The following is a 25,453-nucleotide window of genomic DNA, read 5'->3' on the forward strand; positions in this document are numbered from 1 at the left end:
TCTCTTACAAAAGTAACACAGGTCTGTCGTGGTAATGGAAGTCAACAGTAACGCAGAACTATTATTCAGGTATGTTTCAGATTAATAAACCTCAGTGTGCACCTGGATGAACATTGTCGTCCTTCAGTGTGTAACAACTTACTGAAGGTTCAACAAACGCTTTCTCATTCGCTGAGTGCTGTCACTGTTTAGATTTTGTTCAGGTTCTGCTGTCACACTAAACTGTACAGACTTGAGAAGATGGCAGAAAATGAAGAAAACAGCTGAGGGAAAATATTAATGATGTTAAATCCTAAAATTAAAATCGGATTTTTCTATTAACTGGGCGTGCTTCCTTCCACTTTCAACACTTCTCTTTTCAGCAGAGGCGCACTGCGCTTTTACGCACGAGTTTAGAGGCACTGTGTCTCAGAGCAGAGTGCCATGCAGACCTTCAGTGCATGACGGTGTCTCAGGCACAAGTATCACTGCTGCTACAAGATGATCCTGCTGCTCGCTCTGCTTTCTGTTCTCTGGGGAAAACTGGGTCTGTGCCAGGAGGAGGATGGAGGCTTTACCTTTGATGGAAACATCCGCCAATTCGCCATGACCTCCAACACGGTTTACATCGCCACAGAGGAGAGGCTCTACCAGCTGAGCCACGACCTGACTCTGATCAACAGTCTGACCCAGAGGGGAATAATAAAGACCGGAAACCAGCAGGATGATGTGCAGTTTCACCGGGTTTCTGACACAGCTGAGGGGAACGCAACTTTCAGCATCAACGTGTTGTTGCCTTTTACAAGCAATGACTCTCTGATCAGCTGCGGTGTGACTGACGATGACTGCAGTTACTGCGAGGTTCTGGACCTGAAGAACATCTCCAACCTTCTGTACAGAGAACACATCCAGGTGGGACCTCTGAAAAGCAGCAGCAGGTCAGTCAGCTTTCTGGTGGATGTGAAGAAGAAAACTCAGACTGACACTTACATTCTGACCGCGATCCAACAAAACAGAGAAAAGCCCGAAAACAACAAGTGTGGTATCAATAAGAAGACTATCAACCTTCAAAATACAGATAACAAACAAGGTGGAGGTATATTTTCTATAACTGATAGAGCTTCAGGCACACCTCAGATCACAAGTAAAGGTGATGTGGAGTTTGTTGACGGGTTTCAGCTTAATTCAACCATCTATCTGTTCTCCAACGCGCTCTCAGCTCAAACAAACAGAGTCCGTCTCATTTGGCTCAAAGGCGAAAAAAGCAAAACTGATACACTCAAGTCTCTGCGGGGCGCAACTCTCAGTGTCTCTGACGGTGACAGCAGCAGACTCGTGGCCTCCTCGGTCATCCCGGGGGAGCAGCCGGTGCTTTGGAGCGGCGTGTTCAGTGTGGATGGAGGAGATACCGACACCAAGCTGATGGTGTTTGACATCAGCCCTGATTACAGCAGGAACACCGACAGAGATCCAGACTTCTACACCTCTGTGCCATCAGAAGTGACGGTGGGTCGCTGTATAACTTCTAAACATGTTCTGAATGGTTCCTGAATGTAGTTTCCATCTGTGCCTCCACATTTTCATGTGGACAATCATGAAAGCAAAATGTTCACAGAGAGGCAGATTACTTTATCACACAGTGTGGTCACAAAACTAGAAACATCAATCGATTCAGACTCAGTCTGCTACTTCACATAAACAGTTAATGTTAGGCTCAAACTTTCCCATAAAAAACACTTACATATATATATATATATATATATATATATATATATATATATATGTACAGTGGGGCAAAAAAGTATTTAGTCAGCCACCGATTGTGCAAGTTCCCCCACTTAAAATGATGACAGAGGTCAGTAATTTGCACCAGAGGTACACTTCAACTGTGAGAGACAGAATGTGAAAAAAAAATCCATGAATCCACATGGTAGGATTTGTAAAGAATTTATTCGTAAATCAGGGTGGAAAATAAGTATTTGGTCACCTCAAACAAGGAAAATCTCTGGCTCTCACAGACCTGTAACGTCTTCTGGAAGAAGCTTTTCTGTCCCCCACTCGTTACCTGTATGAATGGCACCTGTTTGAACTCATCATCTGTATAAAAGACACCTGTCCACAGCCTCAAACAGTCAGACTCCAAACGCCGCCATGGCCAAGACCAAAGAGCTTTCGAAGGACACCAGGAAAAGTATTGTAGACCTGCACCAGACTGGGAAGAGTGAATCTACAATAGGCAAGCAGCTTGGTGTGAAAAAAATCAACTGTGGGAGCAATCATCAGAAAATGGAAGACATACAAGACCACTGATAATCTCCCTCGATCTGGGGCTCCACGCAGGATCTCATCCCGTGGGGTCAAAATGATCATGAGAACGGTGAGCAAAGATCCCAGAACCACACGGGGGGACCTGGTGAATGACCTGCAGAGAGCTGGGACCAAAGTAACAAAGGTCACCATCAGTAACACACTACAACGGCAGGGAATCAAATCCCGCAGTGCCAGACGTGTTCCGCTGCTGAAGCCAGTGCATGTCCAGGCCCGTCTGAAGTTTGCCAGAGAGCACATGGATGATACAGCAGAGGATTGGGAGAATGTCATATGGTCAGATGAAACCAAAGTAGAACTTTTTGGTATAAACTCAACTCAACTCGGAAGAAGAATACTGAGTTGCATCCCAAGAACACCATACCTACTGTGAAGCATGGGGGTGGAAACATCATGCTATGGGGCTGTTTTTCTGCCAAGGGGACAGGACGACTGATCCGTGTTAAGGACAGAATGAATGGGGCCATGTATCGTGAGATTTTGAGCCAAAACCTCCTTCCATCAGTGAGAACTTTGAAGATGAAACGAGGCTGGGTCTTCCAACATGACAATGATCCAAAACACACCGCCCGGGCAACAAAGGAGTGGCTCCGTAAGAAGCATTTGAAAGTCCTGGAGTGGCCTAGCCAGTCTCCAGACCTCAACTCCCGCCCCATATAGTGGCGGGAGTTGAAAGTCCGTGTTGCTCGGCGACAGCCCCAAAACATCACTGCTCTCGAGAAGATCTGCATGGAGGAATGGGCCAAAATACCAGCTACTGTGTGTGCAAACCTGGTAAAGACCTATAGTAAACGTTTGACCTCTGTTATTGCCAACAAAGGTTATGTTACAAAGTATTGAGTTGTATTTTTGTTATTGACCAAATACTTATTTTCCACCCTGATTTACGAATAAATTCTTTACAAATCCTACCATGTGGATTCATGGATTTTTTATTTTTATTTTTTCACAATCTGTCTTTCACAGTTGAAGTGTACCTCTGGTGCAAATTACTGACCTCTGTCATCATTTTAGGTGGGGGAACTTGCACAATCGGTGGCTGACTAAATACTTTTTTGCCCCACTGTATATACATATATATATATATATATATATACATATATACACATATATATATATATATACACACAAAATCAAAGAAATTCTAAAGTTTTACTGAAGACACAAGAAAAAGGAGTCTGAATTATTTAAGCTGCTGGTATGTCTGCTGGTGCATGTGACAGACAAACTGAGTTTCACTGAATGATGTTTGACTTCATCACTATTTGAATATGTAGTTGAGAGCAGGGGTGTAGCACTGAACTCTGGGGCCTAAACATATGTGGGACCTTTTTCTGATCATCATCAGAAAAAGTTCTAATCTTAACATATCTACAATATCAGATTTGATGATCAGTGTGTTTGTTTCTCAGCCAAAGATCCTAAAACCTAAGGCAGTCCTCTTCAGGCACAGCTACATGACCTCTGTGCTGGCAGTGAGGCAGAGAGGCTGGATGGTTTTCTTCATTGGGACAGGAGACGGCCAGCTCATTAAGGTGTGTATGAAATGAAACATCTAAAGTACTTAGTTTACCAGCCTGATTTTAAGATGCCATTTCATCATCCTGAAATGCACTGGCTTCCTCACATGAAACAAACATGAAAGATAGTTCTGTCACCAAAATATATTTGTTGAATTAGCATCTATTCATAAAATCACGAACAACCATTGACCCAAGATAAATAAAAACCAAAACTTTTTAAGAGGCAAATTATTCATGATTTTTTAGCTTGCTTATTTGAACTAGTCTCATTTTATTTCATTGTTGAAGTCTGCTGCAAACTGCAGTCACTTGTGGTCCCTGTAGCTTCTTTGTGTGCTCTTAGTCTCACTGTGAGTTCATCTGTTCACACACTGCAAGGTTTTGTTTGTGGAGTGGAGAAATGAGAGCTGTGACCCTGAAAGCTCAAAAAGCTTCAACAAGTATTTTATCTAATATGACGAGAGCAAGAGATAGAGAAACAAGCTGAGAGGGATGTTGTCATGGTTTGATTTTTTTCGGTCATAATATCGACTCTTTGATCACAGTTTGTGATTAAGTCGGAAAGTTTGTTTTACAGATAAGAAATACCGACTGTTTCACAACATATACAGCAGATATCAGCATGACACTGAATCCAAGCAGCACAAACACATAAGAGCTTCTTATGAATGAGGGAAAACTTAAAATAAACAGCCTTTCATTTGGAAGATAGTGGTCAGAGAAAAATAAGCAATTGAAATGTTCATTAAACATAAAAACGTGAATTCTTATTTTCACAAATTCTTGTTGTCAGCTGTCTGTGGACAGGAACTATCACGCTGCCTGTCCCACGGTGCTCTACAGGACAAGTGATGATCGCAAAGTGTTTCCCAAATTACATCTGGATCCAGTGGGTCATAAACATGTGTATGTGCCATTTAGAAACCAGGTACTTAAATTATTTACTGATTATCTTAATGTCACATGTACCTGTGCTGCATTTTAAAGTGTTTGTTGTTCTAGATAAGGCGAGTTCCTGTGTCAAAGTGCAGCACGTACACAAGTGTGCAGGAGTGTTGGTCTGCACAGGATCCATACTGTGGTTGGTGTGGCTCTAAAAGCAGGTGAGAGAAACAACATGCAGCTGATGTCTCCAAACTATTCTGAACTTGGTGATCATTTCTCCTTCTTCTCCTAGCTGCACATTTGAAGATGACTGCACAGATTCAGACTGGCTGTCCATTCCTGATGAGTCCCAGCACAAAATGATTTCCCACAAAGTTGAAAAGGACACAAACGGACAGGTACAGCTTACAAACACAGTCGGGACTGCAATCATTTGTGGCTTTCAGGTATTTCTCACACATGTTCTTCATTTTCAGATTTTACTAAAAATCCACACACACTTGACTGTGGGCCAGGAAGTGTCGTCCAACTTTACCTGTCAGTTCACTGCAAGGTCCAGCTCGATTTGTGCTTTGAATAACCCTCCTCCACAGTTCCCACAATGCACCTGCATCCTGTCTGATCGTACACTTCCTGCTGATGGTCAGTGAGTTTTCATAAATAATCCAACGAATGAAATACTTTGCAGTCAGACCTGCTTACTGATCTGCAACACTTCCCAAAAAGCAAAATAGAAACATTACAGAGCTGACTCTGACAGATGAAATATTCTTTACTAGTTGACAAATCTGAGCTGTTCGTTATTACAAACTGTTGCAACTCATTAAACATATATGTCTAAAAATTAGCAATTGAAGGCTATGACACTGATCGTGTTTTTTTTATTTATTTATTTTATTTAACAGGTCTGCATGTCACAGTGAAATTTAGACTTGGTTCAACACAACTGTCAGAACAGCTGAGGTTGACTAACTGCTCTGACATCAGTGGACCACCAAGTTCAGTCTTGTAAGTCCAATCAATTATAAAGATTATGAAGATGGATCACTAATAACACAACATTATGTGTCATCACCAAGTAAAATGTATTACTACTGAGGAGTCTCTTTGTTTTATGTTGTATTTTTGGACATTATCGTTTTCTTGATGATTTCAACACTAATATGTGATTGTTTCTCTTCAGGTGTCAGCAGTGCATCAAAGCTGGTTGTGGATGGAACACAAACAGATGTTCCTGGGCCGATCAAACAGAGATCAATGTAATAATTCATGCCTTTAGTTTACCTAGTTCAGGTTTTTCCTCATTAACATATTTGTTTTAATTTTATTTCGCTGATACCATTCTACATGTTTAGGCTATTTTGATGTATCTTTTTTAAATCTACTTTTGGGAATAAGAAAGTCTATCTTATCATATAATTAAGTCTTCCACTTTAAGTTTATATTACTTTTGAGATTTTTCAATCATTATTAAGGGTGGGTTGGTCTAATGTTCAAATATCTATTGCTTCTCAAAAGCAGCAATATTATATGCAATAATATGTTAAGTGATTATGACAACTCACAAATACCAATTCAGTTGCTTGACAAAAATCGTGATTAAATTCTTTCCTTGTAAATAAGACAGAACTTCCATTCTCATCAGTCCTACATAGTTTCTTTAGACAATGACAGTAAACCTGCCATATTGATTCCCTCTGCTTCCTCCTGCAGGACAGCGTTTGCCAAAATGTGCAGTCTGGGAAGAACTTCTCTGTGAGTCTGAACCTCAGTCCTCAAACTCATTGTTCCTCTGACACCTTATTCGTGTTCAAAGCTTCCAACATCAGCTGATGGCCGTGGATTAAAGCTGATCATTTTTTGTCTTACTGTCAGATCCCAGAGATCTCCTCCATCACTCCCAGTGTGGTGTCTTTCTACGGTAGAAACCACGCAGTGCTGTCAGGTCGTAACCTCGATAATGTGACTGCAGTGAGGATGCAGGCCGATACTGACTGTACTCCAAAAGAGTGAGTCACTTTACACTAGTGATGTGTCACTCGCGAACGAAATGGCTCTTAGAGCCGGCTCTTTGACGTGAACGACGCGAGCCGGCTCCTTATTGCAAGCCGTGTTTTTTTGTTTATCCCTTCTCTCACCCTCTCTCTCTCTCACACCATCTCTCTCTCTCGCACTTTTTTTCCACTTCACTCCGCACGCGAGCCTTGTGCTTTCCCTGGGATGAGGGGGGAGGGGTGGTAGTTACACTCGCAGTAGCGCAGGAACAGAGCAGGAGGGAAAGAGAGAAAGAGAGCCAGGGACAACAACGTCACATTAGAAAGGTATAGTAATCATAGTTGTGGATGTTAAAGGATTCAGAAAGTTTATTCATGCAGGCCCATATGACAGAGAATGTGCATCTTCTTTTTGTTTTCATATTTTAATTTATATTTAATGGTGTTTTGGTTTGCAGTGTTTTGTGTTGTTTCATTTTAAATTTGTTTAAAAGGAAAAAGCTGAAAATTTAAGTAGTTAAAAGTTGAAATGTGAATAGTTGGTTTCTGTATTAAATGATTTATTTATTACATTTTATGTGGAGTGAATAAATAAAAGTATATTTACGGTGGCCCCTAGAGACAAAGCACGTACAAACTCCAAAACAAAAGACAACAGAAGTGCTCCAGGATGCTAGGCGCAGTGTTGAGCTTTTGTTAGCTAGAGGCTACACAAGCCAGCAATTAAGAACGACCGGATTTGGTGTGTGGTAGTAACAGGTAAATGAACATGTTTTTTTTTAAATTATTTGAATATATATGAGTGCTTGTGTAATTTAAGTGATCTATGTAGCTGAAGCCGCTGGACCAGGCGAGGCGCAAGAGGCTGCCGCTGGACCAGGCGACAGCGTGGGTGAAGCTGATGGTAGAGCAGCTGGTGGCTGGACGGGCTCCTCGGGCCCCCCAGCTGACGAGGCAGGTTGCTGGACGGGCTCCTCGGGCCACTCAGCAAAAACAGTCCCAAAACCAGTGGGCACAGGGGCCCCTGGCACACGCAGGGCTGAACCAGCAGGCACGGTGGCCTCTGGCAAACACATAGCAGACTGCAGCTGCGCAGAGCATTGACTCTGCTCAGGCAGCGACAGCCGGGTGCAGTCCTCAGCTGGCTTCTTAACCTCCAGGGGTCCAGAGTCTGCTGGGGCTGAACCCCAGCCTCTGGGGAGGCCCTGGAGTGCATCATAGTCTCAGAACTGGACAGCTTTTGAGGAATGATAAGTTTTAATGGGTTTGTCTCTCTGCTTAGAATGGATGGATGAAAAACAATTCACTTCAGGTTGAATTGACTTGAATTGTTGTACAGGAGGAGCAAGTGACGCAGGGCTAGTGGCTGCTGAACATGAGGCTGAACTGAGGGCGACTGAAATAATGGTTGGGATGACAACGGTGGTGGAGTTGGAGACTGAGCTTCTGGCCGGGCGGCTAACTGAGCTGCAGACATTGAAGAACCAGTCTTTGTGGGAAGAGTTCCACGCTCTGACTGAGCAGTCAGTAGATAGTCCTTCTCATTTTCAGATTTCGGACTAAAAGTCCTGGTTAGCATAACACTGGACTCGGAAGAAGCAAAATGAAAGTAGTCCTTTAAATCCTCAGAGCGGGTGTTAACAGACTTTGAAGTGTTTGACAAAGTATTAACTGTTTCTAAATTAATCTTTTCAAATTTGAATAAACCTGAGTTAACTGGCATTGAATTTCTAGACTCAGGAATAACTGACAGTGTTCGTGAATGCAGGCTCAGATGGAGCAGAAAAAAACAAAAACACTGTTCTTGACTCACTGAATCTGCCGGTAACTGACGGCAGTGTGGACGTCACTTCCGCCTGGGAGAAGGGGCGACTAGTGATGGGATTTCCCACCAGGACACCAGGTTGAACGTCTGGTGTCCTGGTGCAGCCACAACAACCTGGTGCTGAATGCCCAGAAGACAGTGGAGATTATTGTGGACTTCAGGAAGCACACAGCCCCACTCCCCCCCATCATCCTGACTGACACCCCCATCACCTCTGTGGACTCATTCCGCTTCCTGGGTACCACCATCAAGAAAGCCCAGCAGAGGATGTACTTCCTGAGGCAGCTGAAGAAATTCAACCTGCCAACACGGACGATGATGCAGTTCTACACTGCAATCATCGAGTCCATCCTCACCTCCTCCATCACCGTGTGGTACGCTGGAGCCAGTATCAGGGACAAACAGAGACTGCAGCGTGTTGTGCGCTCTGCTGAGAAGGTGATTGGCTGCAGACTCCCATCTCTGCAGGACCTGTACACCTCCAGGACATTGCGGCGTGCAGCTCGGATCTCAGCTGACCCTTCTCACCCTGGACACAGTCTGTTTGACCTGCTTCCCTCAGGCAGGAGGCTCCGGTCCATTCGCACCAGAACCTCACGCCATAAGAACAGTTTCTTCCCCTCTGCTGTTGGACTCATGAACAATAACCGTATGACTGTTCCTGCCACTAACACATGACCCTACGCTGTGTCACTGCATCATTCCATGTTTGTCACTGATCACCACCTGCACTCATGTATATATCTATCTACTTAGCACTCTTAATTCTTATTCTCATGTATATATCTCATGTATATCTCATGCACATATCTTTCTACATAGCACTTTTAATTCTTATTCCTACTTTTATTTTCTCATGTCTATTTAAGTGCTATTTATGACACTATGTTTGCACTGAAGCACCGCAGCAATTTCCTAATGTTGTAAACCTGCTCAACATTTGGCAATAAACCCCATTCTGATTCTGATTCTGATTCTGACCAGGTCTGTCCAGCGTCCTCCCTCACAACCTGATCCAACTCACCACCAGGTGGTGATCAGTTGACAGCTCAGCCCCTCTCTTTACCCGAGTGTCCAAAACATATGGCCTCCGGTCTTGTGATACGATTACAAAATCAATCATTGACCCGTTTTTGCATGAATTATGACAACCACAATTAGGATTTTTTTCTTAAGTATTTTTATTCATCATTAGACATGGAAAAAAAGACTTTTGAACTTCATTTTTCTAAACATGTACTTTTCAAAGAGTTCTTTACATGTCCACTTAGGTGGACAACATACATTTTGATTCATGAATTTGACAAACAAATAAATAATATGCACTGTCTGTTGTGTTTATGTGCAAGTATACCATAAACACTGAAACAAATACAAAAAAAAACAGCCTTTGACTAGCTGTCCACTGTAGTGGCCACTGTGTGTGAAAGGGTTAAATCTGGATTTACTGTTTACTTTGTAATCCAAATGAAATCAAAGACGTGTTAAACTCATAAAAACACACAATTTGATAATTTTAAGGAAGACCTTGCTGCTCAGCTTTAGTCTTTCTTGGGGTTTTCTGCATGTTGTGATGATGTTAGTGACTCTGTTTCTCTCTTTGTGTTCTGGTCAGATCTTCCATTTGGGACAACACTGGTTTCAGTCTGACGTTCCACATTCCCAGTTCAAATATCAAAGGCGTGGTCAACGTATGTCTTCTCCTCCCAGATGGTCGTTGCCATGGCAAAGCTAAAATCACCTACAGCTCATTACCATCATGCACCAATATTACTCCAAGCAGCAGCTGGATCAGGTATGTTCAGTTTTGCTGAAACCTAAAAAACACAGAAGATACAGAACGTTTATCTGCTAATGTCTCAGAAAGTGTTTTGACCAAAGAAACAGTACATGTGTGTGTGTCTTTTGTGTGCAGTATCACGTGCTGCTACATCCTGCTGTGAGAGAACAGAGATATTTATCATAAGAGGAAGGAAGCTTTTGCATTGGTTTGACCTCTTCCGCTTTTACTGAACCTCATGGTTGAGAAAGCAGTATCTGTCACCCGACTACTTCCTGTTGGAGTCCACACCTCTGAGCTCTGCAGCCTCAGTCACCAGCCTTTTTTCTTTTTTTTTGCTCTGCTGTCTGCAGAATGAATACGTGGGGTACTTTTTAGCTTCTGAGTCCATCACACACTTTAGTTTACAGGCATATTATCTATGCTAAAATAATGATTCAGTGTTCAGACTGCAGCCTACGTGTGGAGAGCTCTTAATTTTCCAGTGAAATATTTTTACTAGTATAAAACTGGCATCTTCTTTACCTCCTACAACTCCTTCCCCTACCTGTGCACGTATGTGAATGATCGTGCCTTCATTCTCATCCAGACCTTGCTTATGCTTTCATGTTGGATCAGTCCCAGATAGCAATAACTCCTATTAGTGAGCTTTTAATCAAGCTGAAAACAACAGTAACATCTAAACATAAAAAGATCTTTATTAAATGAAAACTGTTAAATCTGGAGGAAATGTTTTTGGACATCTCTCACTACTCTATCAAATCATGTTTAAAACACAGTTTGAATAATTCACACTGTTGAGAATTGACAAAAATGTGGGTTATGCTAACTGTTTGAAAGGAGTGTGGGATCAGATGATTTTTTTCCTTGCAGTCCCTCTGCTCTGACTAAAGCCCGCTTCCTGTCCTGCAGTGGGAAGAGGAAGATCACACTCATGGGGTCTCACCTTAACTTTGTTGAAGGGGTCTTCCACAGCCACGCAATGCAGGATGTCAGACTTCCCAGAAACATCAGCTCTGAGGTTGGTCTGTAGACACAAACAATGTGCCTTTGAAATGACATCAAGATGTTTTCATACATGAGCTCTGAACATTTCGGATGTGGACATCTGACACACGCATGTCATAATCTTATGTCCTGCTTTAGTCATGTCATGCTGTCTTTTCTGTTTATTTAATTTCATTGCAGTATCTCACCTACAATTCACCTGCAGCTGGGAGCATTTCTAGCAGCACTATGTTTGTCAAAGTAGCCAATGAAACCTTGGCCTGCTCCATTAAACTCCCCTACTATCCAGACCCTGAGTTTACCAGCTTCACAGTTATAAGGACAGGGGAAGATGTGCGCATCACCATTCAGGTTAGTTTTTTTTGTTTTTTTTAATTTTCATACATATACAAACATGTGACAGCTAGCCTTTGTTTTTCTTCATTTAGAAAAAGACAGACAAGCTGGAGATGATGATAGATGAGTTATCAGCGTGGGGCGTTCAAGACAATACGGAATACCAGTGCATCATGAAAGCCAAAGAAACCAGTAACAACTCTGACTCTTTCATCTGTGAGATTAAAAGACTAACCAACCCTGAATTTGAGGAGTTGCTGGTAAATCTTTCTTTCATGCTACCCCCAGCTAGATAAGTATCACCGGAAAAAAACAAACCGAACTTGTTGACGCTATATAAATAAAATTGAATTGAAATGTATGGTGAGGTGAGGTGAGGTGTTCTTTAGAAAACATCCTTTCTTTGTGGAGATGACAACATCAAAGTTCTCAGTTTGATGTTTTCTAGAGGAGAAACCTGAAACTGAGGGCAAACAGACTTTTTCATCTGTATTGGTAACAAACAGTTGCCTTTCAAACTTCAAAATGATATTTATGCATACAATAACAATTTTTGGCCTGTTGCTCTGGTGAGAACTCTCTCTGTAAAATGTTTCTCTTTATTTTGTAGATAAATTATGGTGACAGGACAGTAAGTCTTGGGCTTGATTCCCAGTTACACGAAGCCCTGCAGATATTACGTTTCATGCTGATACCCTGTGTTATTGCAGGTAAGTGAGAGAATTGTTTCTTTTCTACATTTACGGATTATTAGACAATCTTAGGCAAAATGATGGTTTTACACCACTTTCCACTTTGATTTCAGCAGAAATAATAGAAAATCTTTCTTCTCCACTTTATGGATGGTGTTTCAGTTTAAGTGAGTTACTGTTTGTCTTTCAGTGTTGGTGATCATCTATTTCTGGCAGAAGAGACTCACCATTGAGATGAATAAGCTCTGACCACTGACTGGCCTGAGTATTCTTAGGAAGAAGTTTGTCTCAAGATAGGCATTATAAAGCTTCCTGCAGAGTTTGCTTTGTTTTATTTTTTCTTTCTGTCTTTACGATGTTAATCATATTGCAAATGTGTTTTAGCTGAAGTCATATTATCAGGACACAAATAAAAAAATATTTTATCTGTTGTATCCTTTGTCTTTTCCATGTTTAGTGTAACAGGTTTTAAATCGGATAGGGGGGGGGTTCAGATGTAAAAATGAGACATCTGGGTCCATAAGTATTGGGATAAAGAAACAATTTTTGCTTCAGTTCATGAAGTTTAACAAAATTATTACGAAGTTATTTAGGAATTGAAACTATTTTTCTTCGTAGTTTACATTTTCAGATGCTTTGGTTCTTCTTCATAAAGAGAGCAAAACAAAACTTTTATTTCATGCTAAATGTTGTATTGAAGCCAACAGTGACCCCTGGTGGCAAAAATAAATTAGGAAGTTTTACACCTCACAGGATTTGTGTTAATAAAATAATCATCATAAATTAAAAATCACAAAACTGGCAGAACCAGGCTCAGGGAGGGATGGGGCCATCTGCTGTGACCAGTTGGGGTAAGAGAAGGAAAACAGGATATAGACATGCTGTGGAAGAGAGACAGAGATTAATAACAGGTACGATTCAATCCAGAGAGGTCTATTATAATATAGTGAGTGAGAAAGGTGACTGGAAAAGAAAAACTCAATGCATCATGGGAATCCCCCAGCAGCCTACGTCTATTGCAGCATAACTAAGGGAGGATTCAGGGTCACCTGGTCCAGCCCTTTAGCAAAATGCTTTAGCAAAAGGGAAAGTTTTAAGCCTAATCTTAAGAGTAGAATCAAATCTAAATCCAAACTGGAAGCTGGTTCCACAGAAGAGGGGCCTGAAAACTGAAGGCCCTGCCTCCCATTCTACTTTTAAACACTCTAGGTACAACAAGTAGTTCTGCAGTGCGAGAGCGAAGTGCTCGAATAGGGTGATATGGTACTACAAGGTCATTAAGATAAGATGGGGCCTGATTATTTAAGACCTTGTATGTGATTTTGTATTCAATTCTGGATTTAAAGGGGGGGCGGGGGGGGGGGGGCAATGAAGGGAAGCCAATACAGGAGAAATCTGCTCTCTCTTTCTAGTCCCTGTCAGGACTCTTGCTGCAGCATTTTGGAATAACTGAAGGCTTTTTCAGGGAGTTTTTAGGACATCCTGATAATAATGAATTACAGTAATCCAGCCTGGAAGTAATAAATGCATGAACTAGTTTTTCAGCTTCACTCTGAGACAGGATATTTCTAATTTTAGAGATGTTGCACAAATGGAAGAAAGCAGTCTTACATATTTGTTTAATATGTGCATTGAAGGACATGTTCATCATGTTGATTAAAAATGACTCCAAGGTTCCTCACAGTGTTACTGGAGGCCAAGGTAATGCCATCCAGAGTAAGAATCTGGTTAGATACCATATTTCTAAGGTTTTCAGGGCCGAGTACAATAACCTCAGTTTTATCTGAATTAAGAAGCAGAAAGTTAGCGGCCATCAAGGTCTTTATGTCTTTAAGACATTCCTGCAGTTTAACTAATTGGAAAAGTTAAACTTGTGTGTTATCTGGCTTCATGGACAGATAAAGTTGGGTGTCACTGGCATAGCAGTGAAAATGCTATGCCGGTCTTCTTATGATACTGCCTAAGGGAAGCATGTATAATGTAAACAGAATTGGTCCTTGCACTGAACCCTATGGAACACCATAGTTGACCTTAGTGTATGAAGAGGACTCTCCATTTACATTAACAAATTGGAGTCTAGTATATAGATATTATTGGCGACTATCAAGCCTTTGAGTCGCCGAGCAGCTGAATGGGGGAATAATGTTGACGCACCCCCTGTTCAAAACGCAAGTCAAAGTTCCAGTTTAAAAACTCTTTTATTTATTATCAAAATCCTTAAAACCCATAGAAAAACAGTGATAAAAAACATTCCAGGCTTGAGCGGTCAGCAAAAGTCGACTTCCAACTCATTCACAAAAATTCCCTCGGGCCGTGAACAGATGATATAGCAATCACTAGTACTATTACCAACACCACATGACCCAAAGCTACGCCTATCCACAATATTCCGGCCCCTAATTATTACATTCTTACAATGACAATTACACATCCAACACCATAACTCAAGACATACACTTCATTATATCACAGACACCCAGTGAGACAGCATAACATACTCAAAAAAAAAGCTATTTTCTCATTTCTTCTCTTCTTTTCTTCTGTCTGCACATGGACGGTCAGTCATAGGCCAAAGGTTACCAGCACTTAGCCTAAATATAGTCAGTCTGTGATGTACATCTCATAACATTAAAGTCAATTCAAAGTTAGTTATGTCACGCTGTGCCAAATTGTCATCGTCATGGGTCAGAGGCCTCCTGAAGAAGGCATATCTTTGTGACGGGTCTGCACACATGGCTGGTTGGGGTCTTAATCCAGACATGACGTACAAGGCCTCTTTTGTCAGGCACAGCTGCTGTGACTCTGCCAATGGTCCAAGAACCAGGAGGTGCAGAGTCATCCACTATGAGAACCACATCTCCAGGAACAAAGTTGCGTTTAATCCTTCCCCATTTCTGGCGCTGCTGAAGTTGTGGTAAGTATTCTTTAGTCCATCTTTTCCAAAACAGGTCAGATATATATATTGGACTTGTCTCCATCGTTTATGTGTGTAGCGATCATCTCTTTGGAACAGGCCAGGTGGTAAACACGGGTTGGACTTGAGAAGGAGGAGATGGTTTGGTGGTAAGGCTTCTAAATCATTTGGATCGGTGGATTCCACAGTAATGGGTCTACTGTTGAGGACTGACTCCCCTTCACAAAAAGCAGTGGAGCCCTTCTTCATCCAAACGGTGTGTGTGCAGAGTGGAATTAAGGACCTTTCTGACAGAATGAATCAACCTCTCCCATGCGCCGCCATGATGCGATCCAGGTGGAGGACTAAAGATCCATTTCACTCCCTTCAAAGACAGAGCATCAGAGATCTTTTCCTGATTCCACTCTACCATAGCTTGTCTCAGCCCACAAAGTTGGTCCCACTGTCGGAGCGCAGGACCAGATATCCATTCAGTGTCACGTGAAAAGGTCTCTGCCTTCATACCTCTGTAGGAAAGGTCCGCAGGATTATGTGTGGTGCTCACATACCTCCATTGGGAGGCACTTGAAGCCTTGAGGATTTCTGACACTCTGTTTGCCACAAAAACATGGAACCTAGAAGTCTCATTGTTTATATATTTCAACACTGTGGTGCTGTCCCTCCAAAACACAGAGTTTAGGAGAGGTAGTCTCAATTCCCTCTTCCACATTCTATCCATGCGAACTGCTACCACTGCTGCCGTCAATTCCATGCGAGGGAATGTGACTGGTGTGACACACGCTAGGCACAGATACACCCACACACAGGTCGTTGTCATCAGATCCCACATTTATTAAGAGTGTGCACTGAATCACAACAGAACACCGTCTGACAGCGGTCGGTTTCCCCAGCGTCTCTCCCCTCCGCTCCTCTCCACCTCACTATATAAAGGAAAGGAAAACCACCATCAGTCCAAAATCGCCATCAGCTGTTCTTACCAGCACCGCCCCGTTGAGCTCACTGCACCACTCCTCCCCTGCAGCCGCGCCCCGGACCACACCTCCGCCACACACCCCCACCGCCCGACTGAGGCCGGGAAGCCCACCAGCCGAACCTACTCCCCCCCGCGAGCGAGAGAGGAAATCAGCCACCGCCATCTGCGCCCCCGGCCCATGGACCACCTTGAACTTAAAAGGCTGCAAAGCCAGATACCACCGGGTGATCCGGGCGTTGGCATCCTTCATGCGGTGGAGCCACTGTAGCGGGGCGTGGTCCGAGCAGAGGGTGAATGAGCGCCCCAGGAGGTAATAGCGAAGGGAGTCGACCGCCCACCGGATAGCCAAGCACTCCTTCTCCACGGTGCTGTACCGTCTTTCGCGCTCTGCCAGCTTCCGGCTGATGTAAAGAACGGGACGGTCAGCCCCCCTCACCTGCTGGGACAAAACGGCCCCCTACCCTCTGTTCGAGGCGTCAGTCTGCAGAACAAAAGGGAGGGAAAAGTTAGGGGTGTGAAGCAGCGGCTCCCCACAGAGAGCCTTTTTCACCTGCACAAACGCCGCCTGGCACGGCCCCGTCCACTGAACCAGATCTGGAGCACCCTTCCGGGTAAGATCGGTTAAGGGGCTGGTCAGCTGCGCAAACCCTGGCACGAACCGGCGATAGTAACCCGCCAGCCCCAGAAACCGTCTCACCTCCTTTTTAGTCTTGGGGCGCGGGCAGGATGCGATAGCCGCCGTCTTTTCCACCTGTGGACGCACCTGCCCGCCCCCCAAGTGGTACCCCAGATACTGTCCAACCGCACACTTCTTCGGGTTGGCCGTGAGCCCCGCCTGCCTCAGGGACTCCAGGACCGCGGCCACCCGCTGCACATGCTCCGCCCAGGTGTCGCTGTGGATGATCACGTCATCCAAGGCAGCAGCATACGCAGCGTGCGGGCGCAGCACCCGGTCCATGAGGCGCTGGAAGGTGGCAGGGGCCCCGAACAAGCCGAACGGAAGCGTAACGAATTGGTACAAACCGTACGGAGTGGAGAAGGCCGTTTTCTCCTTGGACTCGGCAGACAAGGGAATCTGCCAATAGCCCTTGGTTAAATCCAGGGTCGTGAAAAAACGGGCCGTGCCCAGCCGATCCAGGAGCTCGTCGACCCAGGGCATGGGAAAGCATCAAAACGTGACACTTCATTCACCTTGCGATAGTCGACACAGAACCGTATAGACCCATCCTTCTTCACCACCAGAACGATGGGGCTACACCAGGCGCTGTGCGACTCTTCTATCACTCCCACTCTCAGCATTTCAGCCAATTCCCTCTGCACGATTTGCCGTTTATGCTCAGGAAGCCTGTAGGGCCGTGAACGCACTGTCACGCCAGGCTGCGTTACAAAATGATGCTCAATGAGAGACGTCCGGCCGGGCAGGGGGGAGAACACGTCAGCAAAACGCTGTTGTAACGCGACAACGTCCGCTCTCTGGGCCTGTGTGAGATGGTCATCACAAGGGAGGGAGGCGGGGATGATGGAATTTGGCACCTCCGGCCCCAACTCATCTCTCTCCTTAACCAGGCTCACCAGAGAAGCGGTTTCAACCTCCCTCCACGCTTTAAGGAGATTGAGGTGATAAATCTGCGTGGCCCCTCCCCTGTCCAACCGAGCGACCTCATAGTCAACGTCCCCGACTCGCCGTGTGACCACAAAGGGTCCTTGCCACTTGGCGAGCAACTTTGAGCTAGAAGAAGGGAGTAATACAAGCACTTTGTCTCCCGGTGAAAATTGCCTGAGTCTAGCCCCTCTGTCATACAGGCGTTGCTCACGCTGCTGAGCCTGGAGCAAATTCTCCCGTGACAACCTCCCCAAAGTGTGGAGTTTTGCTCTCAGGTCCAACACGTACTGAATCTCATTCTTGGCGGGGCTCGGACCGTCCTCCCAGCTTTCTTTAATCAGGTCGAGCACCCCACGTGGCCTCCTGCCGAACAGCAGTTCAAAGGGAGAAAATCCCGTGGAGGCCTGGGGCACCTCCCGCACTGCGAATAACAGAGGGTCTAGCCAGTGATCCCAATTGCGTTCATCCTCGTTAATGAACTTACGAATCATGGACTTTAAGGTCTTATTCAGCCGCTCCACCAGCCCGTCCGTCTGAGGGTGGTAGACCCTGGTCCGAATAGATTTAATGCCCAGTAATTCGTACAGTTCCCGCAGTGTACGAGACATAAACGACGTGCCCTGGTCAGTCAGTATCTCTTTCGGGATTCCGACTCGGGAGATGACCTGAAACAGTGCCTGCGCCACACTCTTTGCAGAGATGGTGCGCAGCGGGACTGCTTCCGGGTACCGCGTTGCATAATCCACCAGGACTAATACAAAGCGGTAGCTGCGTGCACTCCGGTGAAACGGCCCGATGAGGTTCATGCCAATGCGCTCGAACGGGACCTCTATGAGTGGAAGCGGACGCAAAGGCGCTTTTGGTATGGCCGGCTGATTAACAAGTTGGCAGTCCGGGCAGGACGCGCACCAGCGGCGCACATCCGCTCGGATGCCCGGCCAATAAAATCGGGCCGTTATTCGCTCCAGAGTTTTTTCGTATCCCATATGCCCTGCCATGGGGTTATAATGAGCCGCCTGGAAAATCGTTTCCCGGCGGCCCTGCGGCACCAACAGCTGGGTGTGTGTCCCCTCCGTGCGAGCGTCACGACTCACTCGATATAACCTGTCTTTCGATAAAATGAAGCGTGGGTAGGTCCGCACGGCTTCGGGGCGCACCACGTGACCATCAATCTCAATCACTTGGTCAAAGGCTGAGCGTAGGGTGTCGTCACGAGACTGTTCCAGTGGGAAATCACCCGTGGGGGGAACTTCCGGAGCTGGCAGGGCTACCTGTGAAGGACCCGCCGTCTCCCCCTCCCCAGAGTCAGTGTCGGACGACCCCGCGTCACCACTGAGCGCCGCGCAGACACTACATGCTACTAGCGGTCGTGACCGCACCCCCGCATACTGTCCCAACAGATGATGAAACCCCGGCCAATTCGTACCCAGAATTAGGTGATGCGACAGGCGCGGGCTAACCGCAGCCGTTACTCTATGCGTTTTGCCCTTATACTTTAATAACAGCGGCACTATGGGATACCTGTGAACATCACCATGCACACACCTCACCACCACCCATTCTGCCTCCAGCAATGCCCCGGGGCGAACCAAGCTTTGGTGCACGAGGGTCTGCGTGCAGCCCGTGTCCACCAAAGCATGGCGTATACCCCCTCGAGTCCTTACCGGAATGCTGTATGTCCCTCCCGGACCGGGAGAGGGTGCTGGAGCACCGGCAACGCGGAACACCTGCCCCACCTCCATCAAAGGACAGTCCCTCCTCAGGTGTCCCGGCTGTCCGCACTTCCAGCACTCCTGCCCCGGTGTCTGTGCTGGTCTCCGTGGCTCAGGGGCGGCACTGCTCAGGTCCGATCCCTGGGAAGGCACAAACGCAGCAAAAGGATTAGTGGGGCCCAACGCCAGCGTCCGCTGGCGCAGGCACCCGGCGCCTCGGTGCCGGTACCGGGGCTTGTCTGTTCGGCCTCCGGCCGCTGTCCCCGGGCTCCCCCGCTCTAGCGGCAAGGTGGTCCTCCGCCAACATAACCGCCACCTCCAGACTCGCGGGACGGTGGCACCTGACCCATCTCGCCGTCTCCGCAGGCAGCCCCTCCACGAACTGCTCCAGCACCACTTTGTCCACCAGCAGCGTCTCGCCCTCTGACGATCCCGGCTGCAGCCAGCGTACGGCCGCGTCATGCAGCTTCCGGGCCCAAGCAAACGGCCGATCCGCCACGGCCAGCCGACAGGCCCGGAACCGCCGGCGATGATCTTCAGCGGTGAGCCCCAACCTGTCCACCACCGCCCGGCTCACGTCCTGGAAGCTGCCCCTCGAAGCCGGCGGCAGACTCAGGGCCGCCGTCCGAGCCTCCCCCGACAGCAGAGGAAGCAAACGCGGAGCCCACTCCACCTGCGGCCACTGGCAGGCCTCCGCCGTGGCACGAAAAGTCTCCAGAAAAACCTGGGGGTCGTCCCCGTCCCCCATCCGGGGCACCGCCACCGACAGCGGTGGGGGCTTCGGCGGGGCAGCGGCGCCAACCAGCCGCTCCAGAACCAGAGTCTGCCGGTCCGTCTGCTCCTGCAGCGCAGCCAGGTGAGCCCGCTGGGCCGCCGCATGGTCGTGGCTCATCTTCGCCATCCCCGCCAGCATCTGCGCCAAAAACTGCAAAGGCTGGGCGGGCGGCGCAGCCTGCGGGTCGGACATCCCCACACTGGCAGGCTCCTGGGTTTCGGCACCACTTGTGACACACGCTAGGCACAGATACACCCACACACAGGTCGTTGTCATCAGATCCCACATTTATTAAGAGTGTGCACTGAATCACAACAGAACACCGTCTGACAGCGGTCGGTTTCCCCAGCGTCTCTCCCCTCCGCTCCTCTCCACCTCACTATATAAAGGAAAGGAAAACCACCATCAGTCCAAAATCGCCATCAGCTGTTCTTACCAGCACATTGAGCTCACTGCACCACTCCTCCCCTGCAGCCGCGCCCCGGACCACACCTCCGCCACAACTGGTTTTAAAGGTCACACCCTGGATTTTCCCATTATGAAGGAACTGTGAGTCTGTGAGTGACTGTTGTGCAGCAACAAGTAGGTAACAGCGCCATAGCCCTTCTCACTTGCATCTGCAAAGTGGTGCAACTGAGCAGTGGTCGTCTCTCCAAAATCAGGAGGTTTAGAGCATCGCCTGATGCTGATGTTGTTCAACAGATGCCATTCTTCTACCCAGCTTTCCCACTCTTGAGCAACTGCTGATGGTACAGCATCATCCCATCCTATCCCCCTCTGGCACAGATCTTGAACGATCCTCTTGTCTGTGAAGATAACAGGAGCAAGGAAACCCAGAGGGTCATAGAAGGAGCTTACTGTGGATAGGATCCCTCTCCGAGTCAATGGCCTGTTTGGGATGGGTATGAAGAACTTAAATGCATCTGACTGTAGGCACCACCTCACTCCCAATGCCAGCTCAACAGGTAAAAGGTCACAATCCAGGTCTAGGTCCTTAACTTCATTTGCTCTTTCCTCATCGGGCCACCAAAGAAACCTCAAAAGGTCAGCATCTTCTTCTGGCACACGCACCTGGTGAAACATAGCCTGGATGTCAAACATCAAAACAATAGGCTCTTTTCTGAACCTCGTCAGTACGCCAACCAAACCGTTTGTTAAGTCAGGACCACTCAGGAGCTGCGCATTAAGAGAGACACCCTGGAATGATGCTGCACAGTCAAAGACGACCCGCATCTTCCCCTTGGTAGGATGGTGAACCCCATGGTGAGGGATATACCAAAGCTTCCCATCACTGCGCTCTAATTCTGCGACTGGCACTCTCTTCGCATATCCTCTAGATATGAGATCTGTCATGAAGGCAGTGTAGTCTATGTGAAAGTCTTTATCTCTGATGAACCTTTTCTTCAAACCTAAGGCCCGTTGCTCAGCAATTGCACGGTTGTCAGGCATTCTTATGTCTCGGTCTTTCAGTGGCAGGGCAATGCTGTAGTGCCCATCCCCCAAGGTAACCATCTTGCTGGCCAACACCAGGAACTTTAAGTCTTCCTTTGACAGCCCCATCTGTTCATCATTGCTGCTCTCAGGAAAGTCCATCTTGAACTGCTGTTTCCATAGCTTGTCCAGTGTGACAGCAGAAACTCCGTTGGCAGTAACTGTTGCCAAACATCCTGGCCTTCCACAGCATTCTCGATTAAGTGGCCCATTCACTGTCTAGCCAAGCACAGTCCTAATGGCAAAAGGTCCATCACCTACACTCCGGATGACCTCCAAAGGTTCTAGAGCTCTGGGCATATTCATGCCAATCAAAGGCTCCACACTGGCCTTAATTTCTGGCAAATGAACATGCCTCAATTATGGCCAGTCATCCAGGTCCTGTTGATTTGGGATGTTACCAATATCTACAGGCATTTTATGTTGAGTGAAGAGGTTAGGCATATCACAGTAGATGTCACTGTCCAATCCAGCAACTTCAAGTTCAGGTACAATGAAACTCCACCTCTTTCTCCTGTCCCATGGTGCGTAGGAGAATCTTTGTCTTCCTCCCAGCATGATTCAACTTGTCTGTATAAAACCCCTGTGATTTGTGTATATCAGGGGTAGGCAACCTTTTTCCGTCAACAACCTCCATTTTATACCCACCTACATACACGTTACTGGACAGATGCTACATGCAGTAAATTTTGGCCCACTTGGGGTTTTTTCATTGCAACGTCTGATTGGTTGAAGTGACGTGAACGTGACATCATTACTGTGATTCTATTGGCTCAAACGATTAAAAAGAGGTGTCAATCATGCAAATTGACCAAAAGAAACCAAAGTTACAACCCCTCAGAGTTTAAAGGCCCACAGGCCAATTAAATGCTCCATGCCCACGGCAGAAAAGGGCCGTGTGTATGGAAAAGGGTCATATGCTAAAAAAAAAAAAAAAAAAAAATAGGCGAGGATAAAATCGACTCACTTTTTCTGTGTTCCAGTTTCAGTAACTTTGACACAGTAACATCTGCTTCAATATTTACACCTCAGCTGCAATTTCACAAATGTTAGCTTTATTTTGATACCAAGATTGTAAGGACAGAGTTTGTAATTGCAGAGAAATAATCAATTAGATTTGGGCATTACAGTTTCGAGCAGCTCAGAAACCCCCTTGGGTCTTAACCCTCCACTGCATAGCGTTGCCCTGAGGCAACAAACCACATTTTCATGCCTTACGGTGGCCCTTCAAAAAAAACAACTTTTTTTTTCAAACAATGCTACCAGGCACATCTCTTTCCAATAAAATGATGAGTTGAAGGTGGTGTGACTTTGATTTAGGGGGGGGGGGGCAGGGCCCCTTTCTGCAAGCTGCACTACATGAGAGACATCTCCATTAGGAGGCAAGATAAAGATCACTATTTTGCATGTTTATAGTGAAATAAATGTATATTAAAAAATACTTGTATGTGCATGAATATGTTAAGAAGCATATTTGATTGTTTGTTCTACTTTTTTAAATTTATTTATACTGTAAAACTGTTCATTTTCATTCGTTGCCTCAAGGCAACACTGCGCAGTTAGCCCAATTTTTTTCAGGCAATATAATGCATTTGGATATGTGTGTAGAGATGTGTTTGTGTGCATTTATATGATCATACTCAATGTTTTTTACTTTACAATCTACTCATAATTACAGGACATGGATGTAAAAACCTTTTTATGCAAGGAAACCAAGGGAATGTGCACTTTCTGTCCTCAGAAAGTGAGGACAGTGAGCTTTCAGGGAGTGACAGTGAAGTAGAGGAATGGATCCCTGAATGAGATTTGAGGGACACTTAGGAGCTCAGGGGTCGGTTGGTAAAGTAACCGTGTCTGTGTGTGTGTTAGTGCCCACATAGCAAGCAGGTCTGGCCAGGATCTGGTATCAAGCCGGCACTTTGAGTAATCTGGGAGAGTAGAAAAGCGCTACATAAAAATCAGTCCATTCACTGTCTGAACAGAGTTTCGGCATGTTACTTTTGCACTGTTTTGCATGTTCCGGCACATGTTGTTATTGCATGGCTTGATTAAGGTACACATTATGCTGACATCTGGGGCCAGAGCTGAAACCGTTCTGGGCCAGCACAGGGCCAGCAGTGTGTCTACAACTGGCCCGTGGCTGCACACCACCTACAGATGGCCCACATACCGCAAGGAATAATGGCCCTTTGGTGGCCCAGATCAGGTTTGCCAGAGGTAATCCACACATGGGCCAGCACAGGACGACCAGGGTGTCTGGTCATGTATTACTTAATGTTGTGGGGACACAAATTTGTTTACACACTCATATTGTGAGGTCTCGCCTACTTTATGGGGACAAATTGCAAGGTAAATCATTCAATATTAGGGTGAAGGCTTGAGTCAGGGTTAGGGTAAGGTTCAGGCAGGGACTTGTGATGGGTAGAGTCAGGATAAGTCTCCAGGAAATTAATGTAAGTTAAAGTAATGTCCCCAAAAGTAATGGAAACACAACGTGTGTGTGTGTGTGTGTGTGTGTGTGTGTGTGTGTGCGCGCGCGCGCACGTGCATGGGGTTAGGGTGAAATGTTGGATGTATTTTGGTGTTTTATTGTTTTGTAAAATGTTTACATTGTTTATTTGTGTCAGGTTTTGTAGATCGGACTCACGCGCAGACCACTAGTGTCTTCAAAAGGTGCATTTATTTACAGTGTTCCTCTACAGTGGAATTCATATATACATATAGTGATGTCAAGGGGAAAAGGGGCCGGGGTTCCAGGGTCCAGGAGTGAAAGAGGCAGGAGTCCAGGAAGGGAAGGTTTTCATTCAGCCCTCGCACATCTCCTCTCCTTTCCTTTATCTCTCTTGCTTCCGTTCAGTCGCCATGCACAGGGAAAGAACAGGTCCAGAGGCGATCTATACACAGGCAGAAAAAAACCATTAGTTTCCTGGTTCAGACAGGCTCACAAACTGACTTTACAAAATACAGGACGACTGACACTGATGGCTCAATGATCCAGCGACGAGTAGAGCAGACTCCCCCTCTTAAGAAGGGTTCCAATCTCTTATGATCAGCAACAGATGTGCTGATCACCTCCAGGTGTGTAGGCCAGGGGCAGGAGCCCATACTGAGCTCCGCCCCGGCAGCAGAAAGAGAGAATGGAAGAGGGCGAGAGAGAAAGGGAAACAAAAACAAAGCACCTGACAGCTGTCAGCTGTCGAGGAGTGGAGACCATGACAGTACCCCCCCCCCTCAACGGGAGCCTTCCGGCGACCCACCAGGCTTGTCCGGATGCAGGCGGTGAAACTCCCGGAGCATGGGCACGTCCAGAACGGCCGCCCGAGGGACCCAGGAGCGCTCCTCCACGCCATAGCCCTCCCAGTCAACCAGGTACTGACAGCCACGTCCCCGGCGCCGAGAGTCCATAATGCGAGAGATGGAGTAAGCCGGCAACCCATCCACGAGCCGGGCGGGAGGAGGGGGCCTGGAAGGAGGGCACAGAGGACTGGACCGGACAGGTTTGAGTTGTGAAACATGGAAAACGTCATGGATCCTCATATTGCGAGGGAGTTTTAACTTCACAGAAACTGGGTTGACCAAGGCAGAGATTTCAAAAGGGCCAATGAAGGTGGGTGTAAGTTTCTTAGATTCAGTCC

General features: G+C 46.3%; 1 protein-coding gene across 3 annotated transcripts; it reads left to right on the plus strand.

Annotated features, from left to right (window-relative positions):
• Positions 1–367: 367 nt before the first annotated feature.
• Positions 368–12,749, plus strand: LOC147309488 (plexin-C1-like). 3 transcript variants are annotated; one of them, XM_086268697.1, is made up of 16 exons: positions 368–1,485; positions 3,720–3,842; positions 4,624–4,758; positions 4,833–4,933; positions 5,008–5,113; positions 5,192–5,357; positions 5,621–5,723; positions 5,899–5,974; positions 6,429–6,470; positions 6,591–6,724; positions 10,150–10,329; positions 11,188–11,335; positions 11,503–11,673; positions 11,751–11,918; positions 12,269–12,368; positions 12,541–12,749. In XM_086268697.1, exons 1-16 carry the CDS (start codon positions 481–483, stop codon positions 12,597–12,599), a joined length of 2,817 nt encoding a protein of 938 aa, XP_086124823.1. In that variant the 5' UTR covers positions 368–480; the 3' UTR covers positions 12,600–12,749. The 3 variants fall into 3 exon arrangements, with proteins under 3 accessions (XP_086124823.1, XP_086124824.1, XP_086124825.1); XM_086268698.1 differs by having other exon boundaries at positions 11,227–11,335; XM_086268699.1 differs by lacking the exon at positions 11,751–11,918.
• Positions 12,750–25,453: the final 12,704 nt, after the last annotated feature.

The sequence above is a fragment of the Aulonocara sp. 'chitande type north' Nkhata Bay genome, linkage group LG17 (genome assembly GCF_057382095.1).
Source record: "Aulonocara sp. 'chitande type north' Nkhata Bay isolate Kocher_YH1m ecotype deep benthic linkage group LG17, A_spYH_male_GT1.1, whole genome shotgun sequence".
NCBI lineage: Eukaryota > Metazoa > Chordata > Actinopteri > Cichliformes > Cichlidae > Aulonocara > Aulonocara sp. 'chitande type north' Nkhata Bay.

Coding starts and splice junctions, on each gene's coding strand:
- LOC147309488 (XM_086268697.1), top strand. CDS start 481: ATGATCCTGCTGCTCGCTCTGCTTTCTGTTCTCTGGGGAAAACTGGGT. Junction 5,724..5,898: donor GGACCACCAAGTTCAGTCTT/GTAAGTCCAATC, acceptor GTTTCTCTTCAG/GTGTCAGCAGTGCATCAAAG. Junction 11,919..12,268: donor CTGAATTTGAGGAGTTGCTG/GTAAATCTTTCT, acceptor TTTATTTTGTAG/ATAAATTATGGTGACAGGAC.